General features: G+C 47.6%; 1 protein-coding gene across 2 annotated transcripts in view; it reads right to left on the bottom strand.

Moving 5' to 3' along the window:
- Positions 1-26,811, bottom strand: part of KMT2B (lysine methyltransferase 2B) — a 728,361-nt gene that overhangs the window by 411,108 nt on the left and 290,442 nt on the right. For both annotated transcript variants that reach the window (XM_069201148.1, XM_069201147.1), the window contains exon 23: positions 18,281-18,398. In XM_069201148.1, the coding sequence (XP_069057249.1) occupies positions 18,281-18,398 (118 nt within the window). The remainder of the gene's footprint in view (positions 1-18,280; positions 18,399-26,811) is intronic.

The raw sequence follows: 26,811 nt of genomic DNA on the forward strand, positions 1-26,811 counted from the left end.
TCCTCAAATATCCCAGTGGACTGTCTGCTTGGAAATGACCTGGAGTCCTCAGCATGGGCTGAGGTAGAGCTAAAAACCCATGCAGCAATGCTGGGTATCCCTGAACTGGTGTGTGTGAAAACGAGAGCACAATGCAAGGCACAGGGTGAAAAAGTAGAGCTGGAGTCTGGAAAAATGGCCCAGCCTACCAAGAGAACAGGAAAGTCAGTTGGGAAACCAACTGCAACACAGCAAAAGAAAGGGAACCTCTCTTCTCAGGAAGAAGTTCTGCCCTCTGAGGGAACTGAGCCTTTGGAGCTTGAACCTTATCAGGTTGAGCTCTTAGGCCCAGGGGGACCCTCAAGGGAGGAGCTGTGTAAGGGACAAGAAACCTGTCCCTCTCTTGAAGGCCTTAGGCAGCAAGCTGCTGAAGAGTCCAAAGGCAAGAAAAATGGAACACATAGGGTCTATTGGGAAGATGGGCTCCTGTACACTGAGGCCAGAGACCCCAAACCTGGTGCCACTAGGAGAGTGGTAGTGCCTCAGCTGTTCAGAGAGTTCATCCTAACATTGGCCCATGACATTCCCCTTGCTGGACATTTGGGACAAACCAAGACGTGGGAGAGGTTAGTCAACCACTTCTACTGGCCCAATATGTCCAACATGGTTAAGGAGTTTTGCCTCTCCTGCCCCACCTGTCAAGCCAGTGGTAAGACAGGTGGGCACCCAAAGGCCCCCCTCATTCCACTTCCAGTGGTGGGGGTGCCCTTTGAAAGAGTGGGTGTGGACATAGTTGGTCCACTGGAACCTCCCACAGCCTCAGGAAATATGTATATCCTGGTAGTAGTGGATCATGCTACCAGGTATCCTGAAGCTATTCCCCTTAGGTCGACTACTGCCCCTGCAGTAGCCAAGGCCCTCATTGGTATCTTTACCAGAGTGGGTTTCCCTAAGGAGGTGGTGTCTGACAGAGGTACCAACTTCATGTCAGCATACCTAAAGCACATGTGGAATGAGTGTGGAGTGACTTATAAATTCACTACACCTTACCATCCACAAACTAATGGCTTAGTTGAGAGATTCAACAAGACATTAAAGGGCATGATCATGGGGCTCCCAGAAAAACTCAAAAGGAGATGGGATGTCCTCCTGCCATGTCTGCTTTTCGCTTACAGGGAGGTACCACAGAAGGGAGTAGGGTTCTCACTCTTTGAACTTCTGTTTGGTCATCCTGTAAGGGGACCACTTGCCCTTGTTAAAGAAGGCTGGGAGAGACCTCTCCATGAGCCTAAACAGGACATAGTGGACTATGTACTTGGCCTTCGCTCTAGAATGGCAGAGTACATGGAAAAGGCAACCAAAAACCTTGAGGCCAGCCAACAACTCCAGAAGTTTTGGTATGACCAAAAGGCTGCACTGGTTGAGTTCCAACCAGGGCAGAAAGTCTGGGTTCTGGAGCCTGTGGCTCCCAGGGCACTCCAGGACAAATGGAGTGGCCCTTACCCAGTGCTAGAGAGGAAGAGTCAGGTCACCTACCTGGTGGACCTGGGCACAAGCAGGAGCCCCAAGAGGGTGATCCATGTAAACCGCCTTAAGCTCTTCCACGACAGGGCTGATGTCAATCTGTTGATGGTAACAGATGAGGATCAGGAGGCAGAGAGTGAACCTCTCCCTGATCTTCTGTCATCAGACCCAAAAGATGGTACAGTAGATGGAGTGATCTACTCAGACACCCTCTCTGGCCAACAGCAAGCTGATTGTAGGAGAGTCCTACAACAGTTTCCTGAACTCTTCTCCTTAACCCCTGGTCAGACACACCTGTGTACCCATGATGTGGACACAGGAGACAGCATGCCTGTCAAAAACAAAATCTTTAGACAGTCTGACCATGTTAAGGAAAGCATCAAGGTGGAAGTCCACAAGATGCTGGAATTGGGAGTCATTGAGCGCTCTGACAGCCCCTGGGCTAGCCCAGTGGTCTTAGTCCCCAAACCTCACACCACAGATGGAAAGAAAGAGATGAGGTTTTGTGTGGACTACAGAGGGCTCAATTCTGTCACCAAGACAGATGCTCATCCAATTCCAAGAGCTGATGAGCTCATTGATAAATTAGGTGCTGCCAAATTTCTAAGTACCTTTGACTTGACAGCAGGGTACTGGCAAATAAAAATGGCACCTGGAGCAAAAGAAAAGACAGCATTCTCCACACCTGATGGGCATTATCAGTTTACTGTTATGCCCTTTGGTTTAAAGAATGCCCCTGCCACCTTCCAAAGGTTGGTGAATCAAGTCCTTGCTGGCTTGGAGTCCTTTAGCACAGCTTATCTTGATGATATTGCTGTCTTTAGCTCCACCTGGCAGGATCACCTGGTCCACCTGAGGAAGGTTTTGAAGGCTCTGCAATCTGCAGGCCTCTCTATCAAGGCATCCAAATGCCAGATAGGGCAGGGAACTGTGGTTTACTTGGGACACCTTGTAGGTGGAGGCCAAGTTCAGCCACTCCAACCCAAGATCCAGACTATTCTGGACTGGGTAGCTCCAAAAACCCAGACTCAAGTCAGGGCATTCCTTGGCTTGACTGGGTACTACAGGAGGTTTGTGAAGGGGTATGGATCCATTGTGACAGCCCTCACTGAGCTCACCTCCAAGAAAATGCCCAAGAAAGTGAACTGGACTGTGGACTGCCAACAGGCCTTTGACACCCTGAAACAGGCAATGTGCTCAGCACCAGTTCTCAAAGCTCCAGATTATTCTAAGCAGTTCATTGTGCAGACTGATGCCTCTGAACATGGGATAGGGGCAGTTTTGTCCCAAACAAATGATGATGGCCTTGACCAGCCTGTTGCTTTCATTAGCAGGAGGTTACTCCCCAGGGAGCAGCGTTGGAGTGCCATTGAGAGGGAGGCCTTTGCTGTGGTCTGGTCCCTGAAGAAGCTGAGACCATACCTCCTTGGGACTCACTTCCTAGTTCAAACTGACCACAGACCTCTCAAATGGCTGATGCAAATGAAAGGTGAAAATCCTAAACTGTTGAGGTGGTCCATCTCCCTACAGGGAATGGACTTTATAGTGGAACACAGACCTGGGACTGCCCATGCCAATGCAGATGGCCTTTCCAGGTTCTTCCACTTAGAAAATGAAGACTCTCTTGGGAAAGGTTAGTCTCATCCTCTTTCGTTTGGGGGGGGGTTGTGTAAGGAAATGCCTCCTTGGCATGGTTGCCCCCTGACTTTTTGCCTTTGCTGATGCTATGTTTACAATTGAAAGTGTGCTGAGGCCTGCTAACCAGGCCCCAGCACCAGTGTTCTTTCCCTAACCTGTACTTTTGTATCCACAATTGGCAGACCCTGGCATCCAGATAAGTCCCTTGTAACTGGTACTTCTAGTACCAAGGGCCCTGATGCCAAGGAAGGTCTCTAAGGGCTGCAGCATGTCTTATGCCACCCTGGAGACCTCTCACTCAGCACAGACACACTGCTTGCCAGCTTGTGTGTGCTAGTGAGGACAAAACGAGTAAGTCGACATGGCACTCCCCTCAGGGTGCCATGCCAGCCTCTCACTGCCTAAGCAGTATAGGTAAGACACCCCTCTAGCAGGCCTTACAGCCCTAAGGCAGGGTGCACTATACCATAGGTGAGGGTACCAGTGCATGAGCATGGTACCCCTACAGTGTCTAAATAAAACCTTAGACATTGTAAGTGCAGGGTAGCCATAAGAGTATATGGTCTGGGAGTCTGTCAAACACGAACTCCACAGCACCATAATGGCTACACTGAAAACTGGGAAGTTTGGTATCAAACTTCTCAGCACAATAAATGCACACTGATGCCAGTGTACATTTTATTGTAAAATACACCACAGAGGGCACCTTAGAGGTGCCCCCTGAAACTTAACCGACTATCTGTGTAGGCTGACTAGTTTTAGCAGCCTGCCCCAAACCGAGACATGTTGCTGGCCCCATGGGGAGAGTGCCTTTGTCACTCTGAGGCCAGTAACAAAGCCTGCACTGGGTGGAGATGCTAACACCTCTCCCAGGCAGGAATTGTCACACCTGGCGGTGAGCCTCAAAGGCTCACCTCCTTTGTGCCAACCCAGCAGGACACTCCAGCTAGTGGAGTTGCCCGCCCCCTCCGGCCAGGCCCCACTTTTGGCGGCAAGGCCGGAGAAAATAATGAGAATAACAAGGAGGAGTCACTGGCCAGTCAGGACAGCCCCTAAGGTGTCCTGAGCTGAGGTGACTCTAACTTTTAGAAATCCTCCATCTTGCAGATGGAGGATTCCCCCAATAGGGTTAGGATTGTGACCCCCTCCCCTTGGGAGGAGGCACAAAGAGGGTGTACCCACCCTCAGGGCTAGTAGCCATTGGCTACTAACCCCCCAGACCTAAACACGCCCTTAAATTTAGTATTTAAGGGCTACCCTGAACCCTAGAAAATTAGATTCCTGCAACAAGAAGAAGGACTGCCCAGCTGAAAACCCCTGCAGCGGAAGACCAGAAGACGACAACTGCCTTGGCTCCAGAAACTCACCGGCCTGTCTCCTGCCTTCCAAAGACCCTGCTCCAGCGACGCCTTCCGAAGGGACCAGCGACCTCGACATCCTCTGAGGACTGCCCCTGCTTCGAAAAGACAAGAAACTCCCGAGGACAGCGGACCTGCTCCAAGAAAAGCTGCAACTTTGTTTCCAGCAGCTTTAAAGAACCCTGCAAGCTCCCCGCAAGAAGCGTGAGACTTGCAACCCTGCACCCGGCGACCCCGACTCGGCTGGTGGCGAGCCAACACCTCAGGAGGGACCCCAGGACTACTCTGATACTGTGAGTACCAAAACCTGTCCCCCCTGAGCCCCCACAGCGCCGCCTGCAGAGGGAATCCCGAGGCTTCCCCTGACCGCGACTCTTTGAATCTAAAGTCCCGACGCCTGGGAGAGACCCTGCACCCGCAGCCCCCAGGACCTGAAGGACCGGACTTTCACTGGAGAAGCGACCCCCAGGAGTCCCTCTCCCTTGCCCAAGTGGAGGTTTCCCCGAGGAATCCCCCCCTTGCCTGCCTGCAGCGCTGAAGAGATCCCGAGATCTCTCATAGACTAACATTGAAAACCCGACGCTTGTTTCTACACTGCACCCGGCCGCCCCCGCGCCGCTGAGGGTGAAATTTCTGTGTGGACTTGTGTCCCCCCCGGTGCCCTACAAAACCCCCCTGGTCTGCCCTCCGAAGACGCGGGTACTTACCTGCAAGCAGACCGGAACCGGGGCACCCCCTTCTCTCCATTCTAGCCTATGTGTTTTGGGCACCACTTTGAACTCTGCACCTGACCGGCCCTGAGCTGCTGGTGTGGTGACTTTGGGGTTGCTCTGAACCCCCAACGGTGGGCTACCTTGGACCAAGAACTGAACCCTGTAAGTGGCTTACTTACCTGGTAAAACTAACAAATACTTACCTCCCCTAGGAACTGTGAAAATTGCACTAAGTGTCCACTTTTAAAACAGCTATTTGTGAATAACTTGAAAAGTATACATGCAATTTTTATGATTTGAAGTTCCTAAAGTACTTACCTGCAATACCTTTCGAATAAGATATTACATGTAGAATTTGAACCTGTGGTTCTTAAAATAAACTAAGAAAAGATATTTTTCTATACAAAACCTATTGGCTGGATTTGTCTCTGAGTGTGTGTACCTCATTTATTGTCTATGTGTATGTACAACAAATGCTTAACACTACTCCTTGGATAAGCCTACTGCTCGACCACACTACCACAAAATAGAGCATTAGTATTATCTATTTTTACCACTATTTTACCTCTAAGGGGAACCCTTGGACTCTGTGCATGCTATTCCTTACTTTGAAATAGCACATACAGAGCCAACTTCCTACACTGGGTAAGTGACATTTTCCGTTCAATGGCATGTGTAGCTGCAGATACACATGCTGTGCATAGACTAGTAAGCAGTTATCTCCCCAAAAGCGGTGGTTCAGCCTGTAGGAGTTGAAGTAGTTTGAAATAATGTTCTTAGTACAGCCTGACCTACTGTGGCTTGTTGTGTAGTTAACACATCTACACAGTAGTGCTTGGTAAATGTATGAGGCGTAGACCATGTTGCTGCCTTACATATTTCGTTCATTGGAATATTTCCTAGAAAGGCCATGGTAGCACCTTTCTTTCTGGTTGAGTGTGCCTTTGGTGTAATAGGCAGCTCTCTCTTTGCTTTAAGATAGCAGGTTTGAATACACTTAACTATCCACCTAGCAATGCCTTGTTTTGATATTGGATTTCCTGTATGAGGTTTTTGAAAGGCAATAAATAGTTGTTTCGTTTTTCTAATTAGTTTTGTCCTGTCAATGTAGTACATTAGTGCTCTTTTGATGTCTAGTGTATGTAGTGCTCTTTCAGCTACAGAATCTGGCTGTGGGAAGAACACTGGTAATTCTACTGTTTGATTTAAGTGGAACGGTGAGATAACCTTTGGTAAAAAATGTGGATTTGTCCTTAGAACTACTTTATTTTTATGTATTTGAATAAATGGTTCTTGTATGGTAAATGCTTGAATCTCACTCACTCTTCTTAGAGATGTGATGGCAATCAAAAATGCAACTTTCCACGTTAGGTATTGCATTTCACAAGAATGTATGGGCTCGAAAGGTGGACCCATGAGTCTTGTTAAGACAATGTTGAGGTTCCATGAAGGAACAGGTGGTGTTCTTGGTGGTATGATTCTCCTTAGGCCTTCCATAAACGCTTTAATGACTGGTATTCTAAATAGTGAAGTTGAATGAGTAATTTGCAGGTAAGCTGATATTGCGGTGAGATGTATCTTTATGGAAGAGAAAGCTAGATTTGATTGTTGCAAATGTAGTAAATATCCTACTATATCTTTTGGAGATGCGTGTAATGGCTGAATTTGATTATTTTGGCAGTAATACACAAACCTTTTCCACTTATTTGCATAGCAGTGTCTAGTAGTAGGCGTCCTAGCTTGTTTTATGACCTCAATACATTCTTGTGTGAGGTTTAAGTGTCTGAATTCTAGGATTTCAGGAGCCATATTGCTAGATTCAAAGATGCTGGATTTGGATGTCTGATCTGTTGTTTGTGTTGTGTTAACAGATCTGGTCTGTTGGGTAGTTTGACATGAGGTACTACTGAAAGGTCTAGTAGTGTTGTGTACCAAGGTTGCCTTGCCCATGTTGGTGCTATTAGTATGAGTTTGAGTTTGTTTTGACTCCACTTGTTTACTAGATATGGAAGAAGAGGGAGAGGGGGAAAAGCGTAAGCAAATATCCCTGACCAGTTCATCCATAGAGCATTGCCTTGGGATTGATCTTGTTGGTACCTGGATGCGAAGTTTTGGCATTTTGAGTTTTCCTTTGTTGCAAATAGATCTATTTGAGGTGTTCCCCAAATTCGAAAGTAATTGTTTAGTATTTGGGGGTGAATTTCCCAATCGTTGGTTTGTTGGTGATCTCGAGAGAGATTGTCTGCCAACTGGTTCTGAATCCCTGGAATAAATTGTGCTATTAGGCGAATGTGGTTGTGAATCGCCCAATGCCATATTTTTTGTGTTAGGAGGCACAACTGTGTCGAGTGTGTCCCTCCTTGTTTGTTTAGATAATACATTGTTGTCATGTCTGTTTTGACAAGAATGTATTTTTGGGCTATTATGGGTTGAAATGCTTTGAGCGCTAGAAATACTGCTAACAGTTCTAAGTGATTTATGTGAAACTGCCTTTGATGTATGTCCCATTGTCCTTGGATGCTGTGTTGATTGAGGTGTGCTCCCCCACCCTGTCATAGAAGCATCTGTCGTAATGACGTATTGTGGCACTGGGTCTTGGAAAGGCCGCCCTTGGTTTAAATTTGTACTGTTCCACCATAGAAGCGAGATGTATGTTTGGCGGTCTATCAACACCAGATCTAGAAGTTGACCCTGTGCTTGTGACCATTGTGATGCTAGGCACTGTTGTAATGGTCGCATGCGCAATCTTGCGTTTGGGACAATGGCTATGCATGAAGACATCATGCCTAGGAGTTTCATTATCATTCTGACTTGTATCCTTTGTGTTGGATACATGGCTTGTATTACCTTGTGAAATGTTTGAACTCTTTGTGGACTTGGAGTGGCAATCCCTTTTGCTGTGTTGATTGTCGCTCCAAAGTATTGCTGTGTTTGACACGGCAAAAGGTGTGACTTCACGTAGTTGATGGAGAAACCTAGCTTGTGAAGGGTCTGTATGACATATTTTGTGTGCTGTGAACACTGTCTTAGCGTGTTGGTTTTGATTAACCAGTCCTCTAAGTACGGGAACACATGTATTTGCTGCCTTCTGATATGTGCAGCTACTACTGCCAGGCATTTTGTAAAAACTCTTGGCGCAGTTGTTATTCCGAATGGCAACACTTTGAATTGGTAATGTATTCCTTGGAATACGAACCTTAGGTATTTCCTGTGTGAAGGATGTATTGGTATATGGAAATACGCATCTTTTAGATCTAATGTTGTCATGTAGTCTTGCTGTTTGAGCAGTGGGATTACGTCTTGTAACGTGACCATGTGAAAGTGGTCTGATTTGATGTAGGTATTTAGTGTTCTGAGATCTAGTATTGGTCTCAGAGTTTTGTCCTTTTTGGGTATTAGAAAGTACAGTGAGTAAACTCCTGTGTTTTTTTGTAGGTTTGGTACTAATTCTATTGCGTCCTTCTGTAGCAATTCTTGAACTTCTAGTCCTAGAAGATCTATATGTTGTTTTGACATATTGTGTGTTTTCGTTGGGATGTTTGGAGGGAATTTGAGAAATTCTATGCAATAACCATGCTGGATAATTGCTAAGACCCAAGTGTCTGTTGTTATTTCCTCCCAAAGTTTGTAAAATTGGCTTAGTCTTCCCCCCACAGGTGTTATGTGATGGGGTTGTGTGACTTGTGAGTCACTGTTTATTTTGAGGAGTTTTTGGGCCTTGGAATTTCTCGATTTTTTGGGAATTGGCCCCCTCTATATTGCCCCCGAAAAACTCCCCTCTGATATTGACCCTGGTAAGTAGGTCTAGTTTGTGCGGCTGTGGTTTCTGTGGATTGACCTCGAAACCCTCCCCGAAAAGGTGTTTTCCTAAATGTGCCTCTGCTTTGCGGGGAGTAGAGTGCGCCCATGGCTTTGGCTGTATCGGGGTATTTTTTGGAGTTTCTCGATGGCAGTGTCTACCTCCGGCCCAAACAATTGCTGTTCATTAAATGGCATATTGAGCACAGCTTGTTGGATTTCTGGCTTGAACCCTGAACTGCGCAGCCATGCGTGCCTTCGTATTGTGACTTGCATGTTTATTGTCCTTGCAGCTGTATCCGCTGCGTCCATGGAAGACCGTATCTGATTGTTTGAGATACTTTGTCCCTCTTCCACCACCTGTTGTGCTCTTTTTTGGAACTCCTTGGGTAAGTGTTCGATGAAATGTTGCATTTCATCCCAATGAGCTCTGTCGTATCTTCACAAAAGTGCCTGTGAATTGGCAATACGCCATTGATTTGCTGCTTGTGCTGCAACCCTTTTCCCGCAGCATCAAATTTGCGGCTCTCTTTGTCTGGAGGTGGTGCGTCTCCTGAGGTATGAGAGTTGGCTCTCTTACGAGCTGCCCCGACAACTACTGAGTCTGGTGTTAGTTGTGTAGTAATATAGATTGGATCTGTTGGGGGTGGTTTGTATTTTTTCTCCACCCTTGGCGTTATGGCTCTGCCTTTCACTGGATCTTGAAATATTTGTTTTGAATGTCTTAGCATTCCTGGGAGCATGGGAAGGCTTTGGTACTGGCTATGGGTGGAGGATAGGGTGTTAAAGAGAAAGTCATCCTCAATAGGTTCCGAATGTAAGGTGACGTTGTGAAATTCGGCAGCCCTTGCGACCACCTGTGTGTAGGACGTACTGTCCTCAGGTGGTGACGGTTTTGAAGGATAGGAGTCTGGGCTGTTGTCAGACACTGGAGCATCGTAAAGGTCCCATGCATCGGGATCATCCTGACTCATTGTGGTATGAGCTGGTGAGTGCATCAGTGGTGGAGTTGTTGCTGGTGATGCATTTGTTGGTGGTGGTGGAGAAGGTGGCAGGGTTGTTTTCCTTGCCACCTTTGCTTGTGGTGGCTTGTCCCCTTGTTGAAAGGCAAGTTTCCTTTTTGTCTTGATTGGGGGAAGAGTGGTTATCTTCCCTGTGTCCTCATGAATATGAAGCCTTCTTTGCGTGTAGTCAGGCTCTACCGCTTGAAGCTCCTCTCCAAATCTATGTAATTGGGTGGTTAATCCTTGTTCCTCTGTATAGGAACTAGTTTTCGGCTCCGAGGCTGGGTGTTTCGGGACCGAAACCTTTTCGGAAGTCTTTTTAGGCTCCGAAGAAACTTTCTTTGGTTTCGGCGCGGTGTCTCGGTGCCGAATCTCTTCGGTGCCGCTGTCTCTGTGCCGAAGTTTCTCGGAGCCGCTGTCTCGGCTCCGAGGTTGCTGTGTGGCGGTATCTCGACCGGAGTCGGATGACTTCGACACCAGCATGCCCTTTTTTGGTGCCTTGGGTCGGTCACCTAGTTTTTGGGTTAATCCATGGCCTGTTGGCGGTGGCGTCCCCTGGGCTTTTGTGGACTTTTCGTGAGTCCTGATTTTCGACGTCTTACTCACGGTTGTTGTTTCTTCTGCGTCGAGTTCTTCTGAATCCGACTCGTGGATGGAGAAAGCTTCTTCTTCCTCCTCGAACCGTTGTTGACCTGTCGGCGTGGACGCCATTTGTAATCTCCTGGCTCTTCGGTCTCTCAGCGTCTTCCTCGACCGAAACGCTCGACAGGCTTCACACGTATCCTCCTTGTGCTCAGGGGACAAGCACAAGTTACAGACCAGATGCTGATCCGTATACGGATATTTGTTATGGCATTTTGGACAGAAGCGGAACGGGGTCTGTTCCATCAGTCTTGAAGTCGAACGCGGTCGGGCCGACCAGGCCCCGACGGGGGATCGAAACTACCCCGAAGGGCCACCGGAGCTCTTCAAAATTCGGTGTCGATTTGTTCTAACTAACCCAATACCGAACGCAACAATACCGAAGTTTTTTTCTGAGATTCTAACTAACTTTCCGACCCGAAACACGGAGCGAAAAAGAACACGTCCGAACACGATGACGGAAAAAAAACTATCTAAGATGGAGTCGACGCCTATGCGCAATGGAATCGAAATGGGAGGAGTCCCTCGGTTTCGACTGTGCACAGCATGTGTATCTGCAGCTACACATGCCATTGAACATATATATATATATATATTGAAAATGTCATTTACCCAGTGTACATCTGTTCGTGGCATCAGTCGCTGTAGATTCGCATGTTTTGCATAGCTCGCCATCTGGTGTTGGGCCGGAGTGTTACAAGTTGTTTTTCTTCGAAGAAGTCTTTCGAGTCACGGGACCGAGTGACTCCTCCTTTTGTCTCCATTGCGCATGGGCGTCGACTCCATCTTCGATTGTTTTTCCCTGCAGAGGGTGAGGTAGGAGTTGAATTGTAGTAATAGTGCCCATGCAATGGAGTGACTAAGTATGTACCTATTTAAGGTTGAAATTATATAAATACAAATAGTTGAAGGTAACTTCCGAACTGCTACAGGCTCCCGGGGAGGCGGGTGGGCACATGCGAATCTACAGCGACTGATGCCACGAACAGATGTACACTGGGTAAGTGACATTTTCAGTTCGATGGCATCGGTCGCTGTAGATACGCATGTTTTGCATAGACTAGTAAGCAGTTATCTCCCCAAAAGCGGTGGCTCAGCCTGTAGGAGTGGAAGTAGTTTGAAATAATGTTCTTAATACGGCTTGACCTACTGTGGCTTGTTGTGCGGATAACACGTCTACACAGTAGTGCTTGGTGAATGTGTGAGGCGTAGACCATGTGGCTGCCTTACATAGGGATGTTTCCTAGAAAGGCCATGGTAGCACCTTTCTTTCTGGTTGAGTGTGCCCTTGGTGTAATGGGCAGCTGTCGTTTAGCTTTAAGGTAGCAGATTTGGATGCATTTAACTATCCATCTGGCTATACCTTGTTTTGATATTGGGTTTCCTGCATGAGGTTTTTGAAATGCAATAAATAGTTGTTTAGTCTTTCTGATGTTCTTTGTTCTGTCAATGTAATACATTAATGCTCTTTTGACATCTAATGTATGTAGTGCCCTTTCAGCTACGGTATCTGGCTGTGGAAAGAACACCGGAAGTTCCACTGTTTGATTTAGATGGAACGGTGAAATAACCTTTGGCAAAAATTTAGGATTAGTCCTTAGGACGACCTTATTCCTGTGTAGTTGTATAAAAGGTTCTTGTATTGTAAACGCCTGAATCTCGCTTACTCTTCTTAGGGAAGTAATGGCGATGAGAAATGCAACCTTCCAGGTTAGGAACTGTATTTCGCAGGAGTGCATGGGTTCAAAAGGTGGACCCATAAGTCTAGTTAGGACAACATTTAGGTTCCATGAAGGAACAGGTGGTGTTCTTGGTGGTATAATTCTCCTAAGGCCCTCCATGAATGCTTTAATGACTGGTATCTTATATAGGGAAGTTGAATAGGTAGTCTGCAGGTATGCAGATATTGCTGCAAGGTTTATTTTAATGGAAGAGAAAGCCAGGTTAGATTTTTGTAAGTGAAGCAAGTAACCCACTACATGTTTTGGAGTTGTGTGTAATGGTTGGATTTGATTAATATGGCAGTAGCAAACAAACCTCTTCCATTTACTTGCATAGCAGTGCCTGGTGGATGGCCTTCTGGCTTGCTTTACGACTTCCATACATTCTTGGGTAAGTTGTAAGTGCCCGAATTCTAGGATTTCAGGAGCCAGATTGCTAGATTCAGCGATGCTGGATCTGGGTGTCTGATCTTTTGGTTGTGTTGTGTCAATAGATCTGGCCTGTTGGGCAATTTGATGTGGGGTACTACTGATAGGTCTAGCAGCGTTGTGTACCAGGGTTGCCTTGCCCAAGTTGGTGCTATTAATATGAGTTTGAGTTTGTTTTGACTGAGTTTGTTTACCAGGTAAGGAAGGAGAGGGAGAGGAGGAAAAGCGTAAGCAAATATCCCTGACCAGTTCATCCATAGGGCATTGCCTTGGGACTGTTTGAGTGGGTATCTGGATGCGAAGTTTTGGCATTTTGCGTTCTCCTTCGTCGCAATCAAGTCTATTTGAGGTGTTCCCCAGAGTTTGAAATAGGTGTTCAGAATTTGGGGGTGAATTTCCCATTCGTGGACCTGTTGGTGATCTCGAGAGAGATTGTTTGCGAGTTGATTCTGGATCCCTGGTATAAATTGTGCTATTAGGCGAATTTGGTTGTGAATTGCCCAACGCCAATTTTTTTGTGCTAGCAGGCTTAACTGCGTGGAGTGCGTCCCCCCTTGCTTGTTTAGATAATACATTGTTGTCATGTTGTCTGTTTTGACGAGAATGTATTTGTGAACTATTATTGGTTGGAAAGCTTTTAGTGCTTGAAAAACTGCTAGCAGTTCTAGGTGATTTATATGCAGTTTTGTTTGATGTACGTTCCATTGTCCTTGTATGCTGTGTTGATCGAGGTGTGCTCCCCACCCTGTCATGGAAGCATCTGTTGTTATTACGTATTGTGGCACTGGGTCTTGGAAAGGCCGCCCTTTGTTTAAATTTATGTTGTTCCACCACAGAAGCGAGAGGTAAGTTTGGCGGTCTATTAACACCAGATCTAGAAGATGACCCTGTGCTTGTGACCACTGTGATGCTAGGCACTGTTGTAAGGGCCTCATGTGCAGTCTTGCGTTTGGGACAATGGCTATGCATGAAGACATCATGCCTAGGAGTTGTAATATCTTTGCTTGTATCTTTTGTGTTGGATACATGCGTTGTATGATGGTGTTGAAATTTTGAATTCTTTGGGGACTTGGAGTGGCTACTCCTTTTGTTGTGTCTATTATGGCTCCTAGGTATTGTTGTACCTTGCACGGCAGAATGTTGGATTTCGTGAAGTTGACGGTGAACCCTAGTTTGAAGAGGGTTTGTATGATCTGATTTGTGTGATTTGAGCACTCTATTAACGAATGGGCCTTGATTAGCCAGTCGTCTAGATATGGGAACACATGTATTTGCTGCCTTCTGATGTGTGCAGCGACTACTGCTAGACATTTGGTAAAGACACTTGGTGCGGTTGTTAATCCGAAAGGCAATACCTTGAATTGGTAATGTATTCCTTTGAATACAAACCTTAGGTATTTCCTGTGCGATGGGTGTATTGGTATATGGAAATACGCGTCCTTGAGGTCTAAAGTTGTCATGTAGTCGTGTAGTTTTAGCAATGGCAATACTTCTTGTAGTGTGACCATGTGAAAGTGGTCTGACTTGATGAATGTGTTCACTATTCTGAGGTCTAGGATTGGTCTCAGCGTTTTGTCCTTCTTTGGTATCAGAAAGTACAGTGAGTAAACTCCTGTGTTTATTTGTGTGTTTGGCACTAATTCGATTGCATTCTTCTGCAATAGTGCCTGCACTTCTATCTCCAGGAGATTGGAATGATGTTTTGTCAAATTTTGTGCTTTTGGTGGTATGTTTGGAGGGAATTGTAGAAATTCTATGCAATAACCATGTTGGATAATTGCTAGAACCCAAGTGTCTGTAGTGATTTCCTCCCATGCTTTGTAATAATGACCTATTCTTCCCCCCACTGGTGTTGTGTGGAGGGGGTGAGTGACATGTGAGTCACTGCTTAGTAGTAGGGGTTTTGGGGCTTTGAAATTTTCCCCTATTCCTAGGGAATTGCCCTCCTCTATATTGTCCCCGAAAACCTCCTCTGTACTGTCTCTGGTAACTGGACGGTGTTGCCTGTGAGGTGCTGGCTTGTGTGCTCTGACCCCGAAACCCCCCTCTAAAGGGTGTTTTACGGAATGTGCTGTAATTCCCTCTGCTCTGCGGGGAGTAGAGTGCGCCCATGGCTTTAGCAGTGTCCGTGTCTTTTTTGAGTTTCTCAATCGCTGTGTCCACTTCTGGACCGAACAGTTCTTTTTCGTTAAAAGGCATATTGAGAACTGCTTGCTGAATCTCTGGTTTAAATCCAGACGTTCGGAGCCATGCATGCCTTCTGATAGTTACAGATGTATTAATTGTCCGTGCAGCTGTATTTGCAGCGTCCATGGAGGAGCGGATTTGGTTGTTGGAAATGTTCTGTCCCTCCTCAACCACTTGTTTTGCCCTCTTTTGTAGGTCCTTGGGCAGATGTTCAATGAGATGTTGCATCTCATCCCAATGGGCTCTGTCATAGCGCGCAAGTAGTGCCTGGGAGTTAGCGATGTGCCACTGGTTTGCAGCTTGTGCTGCGACTCTCTTACCAGCTGCATCGAACTTGCGGCTTTCTTTATCTGGGGGTGGTGCATCTCCAGATGTGTGGGAGTTGGCCCTTTTCCTAGCTGTTCCTACAACGACAGAGTCTGGTGGCAGCTGTGTAGTGATGAAAACCGGGTCTGTAGGAGGCGCCTTATACTTTTTTTCCACTCTTGGTGTGATTGCCCTACTTTTGACCGGCTCCTTAAAGATTTCTTTTGCATGCCGGAGCATACCAGGGAGCATAGGCAGGCTTTGGTAGGAGCTGTGGGTGGAGGAGAGGGTGTTGAATAAAAAGTCATCCTCGACCTGTTCTGAGTGGAGGCTTACATTGTGAAATTGTGCTGCTCTAGCCACCACTTGAGAATACGCAGTGCTGTCCTCTGGTGGAGATGGCTTCGTAGGGTATGCCGGACTGTTATCTGACACTGGGGCGTCGTATAAGTCCCATGCGTCTTGATCTTGGACACCCTGGCTCATGGTGGTGTGAGCTGGGGAATGTGATGGAGTTTGTGCTAGTGAGACGTTAATTACAGGTGGAGGAGAGGGTGGTGGAGTAACCTTTTTCACCACCTTTGTTTGTGGTGTTTGTTCAGTTTGGAACTCCAATCTTCTCTTTCTTCTAATAGGGGGAAGGGTGCTTATTTTTCCTGTCCCCTGCTGTATGAAAATACGCTTTTGCGTATGGTCTACATCAGTTGATTGTAGCTCTTCCTCAAACCTATGCTTTCGCATTTGGGAGGTTAGCGATTGCTCTTCTGTATAAGAGCCTGAAACTGGGTCGGTTGCAGTTTGTTTTGGCACCGAAACCCTGTCTGCATCTTTTTTCGGCTCCGAGGTGACTTTTCTTTTTCGGGGCCGAAACCTCTTGGCGTCTATCTTCGTCGGTGCCGCTGTCTCGGCGTCGAGCCGTGTCTACACCGGTATCTCGGTGTCGATGCTTGTCTCCAGCACTTTCTCGGTCCCGAGAAGGCTGCGTGCCGGTGTCTCGACCGGAGTCTGACGATCTCGGCACTGTTTGGGCCTTTTTCGGTGCCGACGGTCGGTCACCGGATTTATGGGTCGAGCCATGGCCTGGTGGCAGTGGCGTCCCCTGGGCCTTGTAAATCTTCTTCTGAGTGGTTTTCGACGTCTTACTCACGGTTTGTGTATCGTCGAATCCTTCGGAGTCCGAATCTTGGATCGAAAAGGTTCCCTCCTCGTCTTGTTCCTCGAACTCCCGGTGGGCTGTCGGCGCGGACGCCATCTGAAGTCTTCTGGCTCGACGGTCTCGGAGTGTTTTTCGGGACCGGAACGCACGACCGGCCTCGCAGGTGTCTTCACTGTGCTCAGGTGACAGGCACAGGTTACAGACCAAGTGTTGGTCTGTATAGGGGTATTTATTGTGGCATTTGGGACAGAAACGGAACGGGGTCCGTTCCATCGGCGTTCTTCTGCACGCGGTCGGGCCGACCAGGCCCCGACGGGGGATCGAAAAAACTACCCCGAAGGGCACCGGAGCTGTTCGATCTTTGACGCGGTGTTGAATCTAACTACGCCGATCCCGAACGCAACAATACCGACGAAAATCTTCCGAAATTAGCTATCTTTCCGTTCCGAAACTCGGAGCGACAGGAACACGTCCGAACCCGATGGCGGAAAAAAAAGATGGAGTCGACGCCCATGCGCAATGGAGACAAAAGGAGGAGTCACTCGGTCCCGTGACTCGAAAGACTTCTTCAAAGAAAAACAACTTGTAACACTCCGGCCCAACACCAGATGGCGAGCTATGCAAAACATGCGTATCTACAGCGACAGATGCCATCGAACATATATATATATATATATATATATATATATATATATATATATATATATATATATATATATATATATATATATATACACACACACACACACACACACACACACACACACACGATCCAGTGCTGGAGAAGTGCAGTAAATCATACACAAGGAGTAACAAATATAGTAGACCATTGCCAACAATGCAGTGAAATGGAAAGTAGAGAATGGGTTACTAAAGCAGGTCAACAATCTAATACTAAGCATGTGCAGTGACAAGTCTAAAACAAGTCCTGACACGATCAACTTGAACAACACATGCGAGAAGTGACTAAATTATGCGGCTGTGCGCTGGAACTTCTCTGGTAACAGCCTCTCTGGTGGGTATAGGGCTATCACTAAGTGCAAGGAGTTTCTGAAGACAACCTTTCAGTCAGGTAGAACCGCTGATAGGTAGCCTCTCACTATGGTGAAGGATACTAAGAACATAGTCACTTTCTGGAAGCTAGGTGCTTTTGTTGTCAGCCTCCAACTACGGGCTAGAATATTCTGAAGACAGCAACTACCTGAGACTTAGGTTATGTAGACAGTCTCTTCCTGGAGTGTAGGAGCATCTGATGGAAAGTCTGTCAGACAGAGAGTGGCTGAAAAAGACTCTGTGGATTTTAGATTAGGAAAACAATGTTCTGCTATGCATTACAGTATTTAGAGGATAACATCTCCCTGGAGGCTACGAATATCTTACTGATATAGCCATTACCAATCAGACCATCTCTAGGTAATAAATGTTTCTGAAGAGATCCTGACACTGCAGGGGAGTGGGGCGGAGGGGGGGAGACAGAGGGAGAGGGTAGAGATAGATATGGATGATAGAGGATCTGCGTTTCAGGAGTCTCTGTAGTTGAGAGGAACCTATGACTGCTTCAGTTTAAAGCTGATATTTATAGAATTTTTGGTCAGCTGAGAGAACAAAATCTGCCAACTCAGTGACTGTGTGGGCAATCTATGGACATATCCATCGATAAGTGGCCATTTCCAGTGTATGTGGGTTTCTAAGTATGGACCCATTAAATGGACTCAATGAGCTGGCTCCCCAGGAATGTCTCTGCAATACAGCAACTGATAGAGGGAATCTCAATCGTCCAAACGTTTAAGAATTGTTACACCTTCAGACTCTCCATACTACTTACCAATCATCATATGAATACTCTCTGGCTCGAGACCAACTATGAACTTCCGCTTAAAGCTTATCCCTTCAAAATCCACATAGACCCGCCGAAGGACATCAAAGTCATCCGCACCAACCATCTGTGAAGCAACAGCAAGTATAAAAACTTGGGCAGAGTTGGAAGTGCGCACCTCAAATTCAGCTGAAGTAAAGCAACACTGGCAAAGAACGATAAGAATACAGGAGAGGAAAGGTGTTCAGAGTGGCAAAGGAAAGGGCTACTTACCCTTTAAGCATTTGTTCATAGGGTGTACTGCTGTACATGACATGCACAACATAATCCAGTGATCTATTAATAGGTTATGACATTAGTAAAAAAAATTATTTGAAAAAATAACGAAATGAGGTGTCACTCCTGGTCTACACTGCTTTTTCGCACAGCAGATGCAATTATGTATGGAGTGTCAACATAGGTGGGGTGAGTGGCCACAGGGGTCAACGTCCATCTTTTGTCAAGCAAAAGTCCAATCGCCCCTGGACTACTGGTCACAGGGCTCAATGAAATCAGTGGTTCCCTTCTTTTGCCAGTAACTCTCCTTCACTACCACACTACACTCTGATGACTCTCCCATGGCCAGCAGACTCTGGTGCAACTTTTGGGCATTGGGTCTTGGTCTCGCAGGCTGTTCTGCAATGAGGAGAGAAGATCCAATAATCTAGGATACCCAGCTCAACCAAGGAGGCTTTCTCAGCTTTTGTGGTGCTGTGAACATGAAGTCAGTCAAATACTCTTGGAAGCTCCGCTTCTCGCTGGGCTCACTGGACTAGTTCTCCCCAAGCAGGAAACAGGCAGTCTTATCTGTGCTAGCTCAAGGAGCTAAAGGTACAGTATAACTTTTGTGCAGCCTCCCTGTCGTTTACAAGGTCAGCAGGGTATCCTTGAGCTCTCTTCTCCAGTCCAAGCAAGATTGGATTTCGGGGGGGACCAAGGATGCCCCTTTAATGCCCATAAAGAACCCTTACAGGAGCTTGTGCTCACTAGCAAATGGGCTACTTGGATCCTTCTTGCATGATGACAAATTCTTGTGAAATGTGACATCTGCTAGCCCACCCCAGGGATGTGGCTACCAGTGGGCTATACGCCCACAAGAAAAATGGTTTGGCAACTGTTTTACCTCTCACCACACACAACCTGTCTACCTACACAGAAGACCAGACCCTCCCATGTGTGTTTACCAGTAGAATTTCAAAGGTGGCTTCCTCTCGTCTATTAGGCTCACACCGTGTGGCTTTCTGCCTGGGAGACATATCACCTCTTCCAACAGCAGGCCCTTATTGTTATCTTTCCTAGGAGTCATTCACAAATCTCTCCAGCAGGGTAAAAGACTGTCTGGAAGGCCAGCCTTTATGGGCAATCAAACAGGAGCCAGAAACCTTGGGCAAACAAAGAGGCAACTTACTAAAGTTGCACTTTGCCCATCGGTGGCATTAAATTCGATTTGACCATTACATCAGATTAAACGCACTGATTCCTTTTGATACCTTGAAGCGACCACCTCAGTAATCCCAATCAGAAGGCAGCTTGGGGGGGGGGGGGGGGGGGGGGGGGGGGGGGGGGGGGGAGGTTGTCAGCCTATAACTCTGTACCTCCCAATGAGGCTACAAGCCTCTCACAGTAAAATGACAGTTTTAAGGTATTGACAGAACCTGTAAAACACAGTTGTGACTGATGTCTACTGCACCTTCCTTGGGACATGGAAGGCCTACTGTAGGGGTGAAATATTACTAAGAGATTTGGGCTATTATAGTAACTGGCAAAGTCAAGTCCGCTGTTAAAACTGCTTTACCAATCTGCAGTTGCAGTCTGGGAGACATGTTTTATTTTGTCATCCATGTGGTGGAAAAACTAGTGTGGCAGTCAACATGTGACACTAACTTGCAGGAACTGGATACCTATGGTACTATGTGCTGGGGACTTACCAGTGACTTAAGGTGTGCTAATTAGTTATAAGCCAATCAACCATTCTTTTTACAAGCTCAGAGCCCATGCTGCAAGTCCTGGTTAGCGGGGCTCCGGGCATCTCAGAGCCATTGCACCTGTACCTAGCAGTCAAAATGGAACAAAAATTGGGGTAAATCATGCCAAAAGCTAGTTCCCTCTCACTGTAGTCTAGTGGTTGTGTTCAAATTTGTCTTTGCTACCTTTTTTCTTTCTTTTTATTCCCCCTTGGGTGAGCGTCAAGCATTTGGTGATGAGTCAGGGATGTGGAATTCCTATAGCTGGATACACAGGACATGTTTGGGGTCAATGACAACAAGTTTTCATGTTTATTTTGTCCTTGGGACAAGTAAGCCCAACCCTCTGCAGCCAAACCCGTTGGTTGCCAGTTTACAGGGAAGAGAACAGTCTGCATGTGAGGTAATATCTGTGACCATATGTTAATGCTGTTCAAAACTTGTGTTTATGGTTCATAAATGCAAAAAGAAATGGTTTCTTACCCGTAGGAGTAGTTTTGCAGCCTGAAGAGTTTTCTGGGTTCATATGCTGTGCATTATTCCACCATCTAGTGGTTTGGTACAGAAAGTTGTTTTAGTCTTGTTTCCCCTTCTTGGGAGCGTCATGGACCACCATTTGGTGCTAAGTCCATCCACTGTGTGATGTCAGACGGCTCCCCAGAAGTTCCTGAGGGTGGTGTCCATCTTCAGAGTTTTTTTTTTTCTTCATCTTTTTTCCCCTTTTTTTCCCCCACCTGTTTGCTTCTTGCGTCATTTCTGGGGAGGTGGGTGAGTCGTTTGCGAATCCGGAACACTATTCAACCTGCAAAGTTGAACTTCTACAGGTAAGAAACCATTTTGTTCTACAGCACGTTTCCTCTTCTGGATTCACATTCTGTGCATTAGATTATACTGCAGTATCCCCTTCTTTAGGTAGTTTGGGAAGATATGTGGCTGAGTTGGCGAATAGGTGCCGTAGTACCTTCTGACCCACTTGTTCATCTGAATGTCCACACTGAGAAAAGGAGTATTGCGAAGACCACGTCGCTGCAGTGCAGATATCTTCAATGGCTACTTTTGCTAGATATGCTAGTGGGGCACTCTTCTTCCTGGCTGAGTGCGCTCTGGGTCACGCAGCACACTGTTTTCTAGCTTTTGAGTATCAAGTTTGGTTGGTGGCAAGAATCCATCTGGTGATGGTTGCCTCTGATACTGGTGATCCATTGCTTGCTTTGGCAAATGACACAAAATGCTGTTTCCCCTTGTGTAAAGAAATGGCTCCCTGTTGCAGTTACCCCCCACTTTTTGCCTGATACTGATGCTGACTTGACTGAGAAGTGTGCTGGGACCCTGCTAACCAGGCCACAGCACCAGTGTTCTTTCACCTAAAATGTACCATTGTCTCCACAATTGGCACAACCCTGGCACCCAGGTAAGTCCCTTGTAACTGGTACCCCTGGTACCAAGGGCCCTGATGCCAGGGAAGGTCTCTAAGGGCGGCAGCATGTCTTATGCCACCCTAGGGACCCCTCACTCAGCACAGACACACTGCTTGCCAGCTTGTGTGTGCTGGTGGGGAGAAAATGACTGCGTCGACATGGCACTCCCCTCAGGGTGCCATGCCAACCTCACACTGCCTGTGGAATAGGTAAGTCACCCCTCTAGCAGGCCTTACAGCCCGAAGGCAGGGTGCACTATACCACAGGTGAGGGCATAGGTGCATGAGCACTATGCCCCTACAGTGTCTAAGCAAAACCTTAGACATTGTAAGTGCAGGGTAACTGTAAGGAAATGCCTCCTTGGCATGGTTGCCCCCTGACTTTTTTGCCTTTGCTGATGCTATGTTTACAATTGAAAGTGTGCTGAGGCCTGCTAACCAGGCCCCAGCACCAGTGTTCTTTCCCTAACCTGTACTTTTGTATCCACAATTGGCAGACCCTGGCATCCAGATAAGTCCCTTGTAACTGGTACTTCTAGTACCAAGGGCCCTGATGCCAAGGAAGGTCTCTAAGGGCTGCAGCATGTCTTATGCCACCCTGGAGACCTCTCACTCAGCACAGACACACTGCTTGCCAGCTTGTGTGTGCTAGTGAGGACAAAACGAGTAAGTCGACATGGCACTCCCCTCAGGGTGCCATGCCAGCCTCTCACTGCCTATGCAGTATAGGTAAGACACCCCTCTAGCAGGCCTTACAGCCCTGAGGCAGGGTGCACTATACCATAGGTGAGGGTACCAGTGCATGAGCATGGTACCCCTACAGTGTCTAAACAAAACCTTAGACATTGTAAGTGCAGGGTAGCCATAAGAGTATATGGTCTGGGAGTTTGTCAAACACGAACTCCACAGCACCATAATGGCTACACTGAAAACTGGGAAGTTTGGTATCAAACTTCTCAGCACAATAAATGCACACTGATGCCAGTGTACATTTTATTGTAAAATACACCCCAGAGGGCACCTTAGAGGTGCCCCCTGAAACTTAACCGACTATCTGTGTAGGCTGACTAGTTTTAGCAGCCTGCCACAAACCGAGACATGTTGCTGGCCCCATGGGGAGAGTGCCCTTGTCACTCTGAGGCCAGTAACAAAGCCTGCACTGGGTGGAGATGCTAACACCTCCCCCAGGCAGGAATTGTCACACCTGGCGGTGAGCCTCAAAGGCTCACCTCCTTTGTGCCAACCCAGCAGGACACTCCAGCTAGTGGAGTTGCCCGCCCCCTCCGGCCAGGCCCCACTTTTGGCGGCAAGGCCGGAGAAAATAATGAGAAAAACAAGGAGGAGTCACTGGCCAGTCAGGACAGCCCCTAAGGTGTCCTGAGCTGAGGTGACTCTGACTTTTAGAAATCCTCCATCTTGCAGATGGAGGATTCCCCCAATAGGGTTAGGATTGTGACCCCCTCCCCTTGGGAGGAGGCACAAAGAGGGTGTACCCACCCTCAGGGCTAGTAGCCATTGGCTACTAACCCCCCAGACCTAAACACGCCCTTAAATTTAGTATTTAAGGGCTACCCTGAACCCTAGAAAATTAGATTCCTGCAACTACAAGAAGAAGGACTGCCCAGCTGAAAACCCCTGCAGCGGAAGACCAGAAGACGACAACTGCCTTGGCTCCAGAAACTCACCGGCCTGTCTCCTGCCTTCCAAAGATCCTGCTCCAGCGACGCCTTCCAAAGGGACCAGCGACCTCGACATCCTCTGAGGACTGCCCCTGCTTCGAAAAGACAAGAAACTCCCGAGGACAGCGGACCTGCTCCAAGAAAAGCTGCAACTTTGTTTCCAGCAGCTTTAAAGAACCCTGCAAGCTCTCCGCAAGAAGCGTGAGACTTGCAACACTGCACCCGGCGACCCCGACTCGGCTGGTGGAGATCCGACGCCTCAGGAGGGACCCCAGGACTACTCTGATACTGTGAGTACCAAAACCTGTCCCCCCTGAGCCCCCACAGCGCCGCCTGCAGAGGGAATCCCGAGGCTTCCCCTGACCGCGACTCCTTGAACCTAAAGTCCAGACGCCTGGGAGAGACCCTGCATCCGCAGCCCCCAGGACCCGAAGGACCGGACTTTCACTGGAGAAGTGACCCCCAGGAGTCCCTCTCCCTTACCCAAGTGGAGGTTTCCCCGAGGAATCCCCCCCTTGCCTGCCTGCAGCGCTGAAGAGATCCCGAGATCTCTCATAGACTAACATTGCAAACCCGACGCTTGTTTCTACACTGCACCCGGCCGCCCCCGCGCTGCTGAGGGTGAAATTTCTGTGTGGGCTTGTGTCCCCCCCGGTGCCCTACAAAACCCCCCTGGTCTGCCCTCCGAAGACGCGGGTACTTACCTGCAAGCAGACCGGAACCGGGGCACCCCCTTCTCTCCATTCTAGCCTATGCGTTTTGGGCACCACTTTGAACTCTGCACCTGACCGGCCCTGAGCTGCTGGTGTGGTGACTTTGGGGTTGCTCTGAACCCCCAACGGTGGGCTACCTTGGACCAAGAACTGAACCCTGTAAGTGTCTTACTTACCTGGTAAAACTAACAAATACTTACCTCCCCTAGGAACTGTGAAAATTGCACTAAGTGCCCACTTTTAAAACAGCTATTTGTGAATAACTTGAAAAGTATACATGCAATTTTGATGATTTGAAGTTCCTAAAGTACTTACCTGCAATACCTTTCGAATGAGATATTACATGTAGAATTTGAACCTGTGGTTCTTAAAATAAACTAAGAAAAGATATTTTTCTATATAAAAACCTATTGGCTGGATTTGTCTCTGAGTGTGTGTACCTCATTTATTGTCTGTGTATGTACAACAAATGCTTAACACTACTCCTTGGATAAGCCTACTGCTCGACCACACTACCACAAAATAGAGCATTAGTATTATCTCTTTTTACCACTATTTTACCTCTAAGGGGAACCCTTGGACTCTGTGCATGCTATTCCTTACTTTGAAATAGCACATACAGAGCCAACTTCCTACAGTAACCATAAGAGTATATGGCCTGGGAGTCTGTCAAAAACGAACTCCACAGCTCCATAATGGCTACACTGAATACTGGGAAGTTTAGTATCAAACTTCTCAGAATAATAAACCCACACTGATGCCAGTGTTGGATTTATTAAAAAATGCACACAGAGAGCATCTTAGAGATACCCCATGTATTGTACCCAATTGTTCAGTGCAGGACTGAACTGCTGCTGAGAGACGAGTTTCTGACCCCATGTGGTGAGGGCCTTTGTGCTCTCTGAGGACAGAAACAAAAGCCTGCTCTGGGTGGAGGTGCTTCACACCTCCCCAATGCAGGAATTGTAACACCTAGCAGTGAGCTTCAAAGGCTCAGGCTTCGTGTTACAATGCCCCAGGGCACTCCAGCTAGTGGAGATGCCCGCCCCCTGGACACAGCCCCCACTTTTGGCAGCAAGTCCAGGAGAGATAATGAGAAATCAAGGAGGAGTCACTGGCCAGTCAGGACAGCCCCTAAGGTGTCCTGAGCTGAGGTGACTGACTTTTAGAAATCCTCCATCTTGCAGATGGAGGATTCCTCCAATAGGAATAGGGATGCCCCCCCCCCCCTCCCCTCAGGGAGGAGGCACAATGAGGGTGTAGCCACCCTCAGGGCTAGTAGCCATTGGCTACTAACCCCCCAGACCTAAAAAATAACCTAAATTCAGTATTTAGGGGCTCCCCAGAACCTAGGAAACTAGATTCCTGCAACCTAAGAAGAAGAGGACTGCTAAGCTGAAAAACCCTGCAGAGAAGACGGAGATACCAACTGCTTTGGCCCCAGCTCTACCGGCCTGTCTCCCCACTTCTAAAGACACTGCTCCAGCGACGCTCTCCCCAGGGACCAGCGACCTCTGAAGCCTCAGAGGGCTGCTCTGCATCTAGAAGGACCAAGATCTCCCGTGGACAGCAGCTCTGTTCACCCAAGACTGCGACTTTGCTACAAAGAAGCAACTTTGAAACAACTTGCGTTTCCCGCCGGAAGCGTGAGACTTGACACTCTGCACCCGACGCCCCCGGCTCGACTTGTGGAGAACAATCACTTCAGGGAGGACTCCCCGGCGACTGCAAGACCGTGAGTAGCCAGAGTTGCCCCCCCGAGCCCTCACAGCGACGCCTGCAGAGGGAATCCCGAGGCTCCCCCTGACCGCAACTGCCTGTTCCTCAGATCCCGACACCTGGTAAAGACTCTGCACCCGCAGCCCCCAGGACCTGAAGGATCCGAACTCCAGTGCAGGAGTGACCCCCAGGAGGCCCTCTCCCTTGCCCAGGTGGTGGCTACCCCAAGGAGCCCCCCCTTGCCTGCCTGCATCGCTGAAGAGACCCCTTGGTCTCCCATTGATTTCTATTACAAACCAGACGTTTGTTTGCACACTGCACCCGGCCGCTCCCGTGCTGCTAAGGGTGTACTTTCTGTGTGGACTTGTCCCCCCCACCGGTGCCCTACAAAACCCCCCTGGTCTGCCCTCCGAAGACGCGGGTACTTACCTGCTGGAAGACTGGAACCGGGGCACCCCCTTCTCCATTGAAGCCTATGCGTTTTGTGCACCACTTTGACCTCTGCACCTGACCGGCCCTGAGCTGCTGGTGTGGTAACCTTGGGGTTGCTCTGAACCCCCAACAGTGGGCTACCTTGGACCCAAACTTGAACCCCGTAAGTGGTTTACTTACCTGCAAAAATCTAAAACTCTTACTCCCCCTAGGAACTGTGAAAATTGTACTGTCTAGTTTTAAAATAGCTATATGTGATTTATTTGAAAAGTATATATGCTATTGTGATTATTTAAAGTTTCTAACGTACTTAGCTGCAATACCTTTCATTTGAAGTATTACTGGTAAAATTTTAACCTGTGGTTCTTAAAATAAACTAAGAAAAGATTTTTCTATGCAAAAACCCATTGGCCTGGAATTGTCGGAGTGTGTGTTCCTCATTTATTGCTTGTGTGTGTACAACAAATGCTTAACACTACTCCTTTGATAAGCCTACTGCTCGACCACATTACCACAAAATAGAGCATTAGTATTATCTCTTTTTGCCACTATCTTACCTCTAAGGGGAACCCTTGGA

The sequence above is a fragment of the Pleurodeles waltl genome, chromosome 7 (genome assembly GCF_031143425.1).
Source record: "Pleurodeles waltl isolate 20211129_DDA chromosome 7, aPleWal1.hap1.20221129, whole genome shotgun sequence".
NCBI classification, from domain to species: Eukaryota; Metazoa; Chordata; class Amphibia; order Caudata; family Salamandridae; genus Pleurodeles; species Pleurodeles waltl.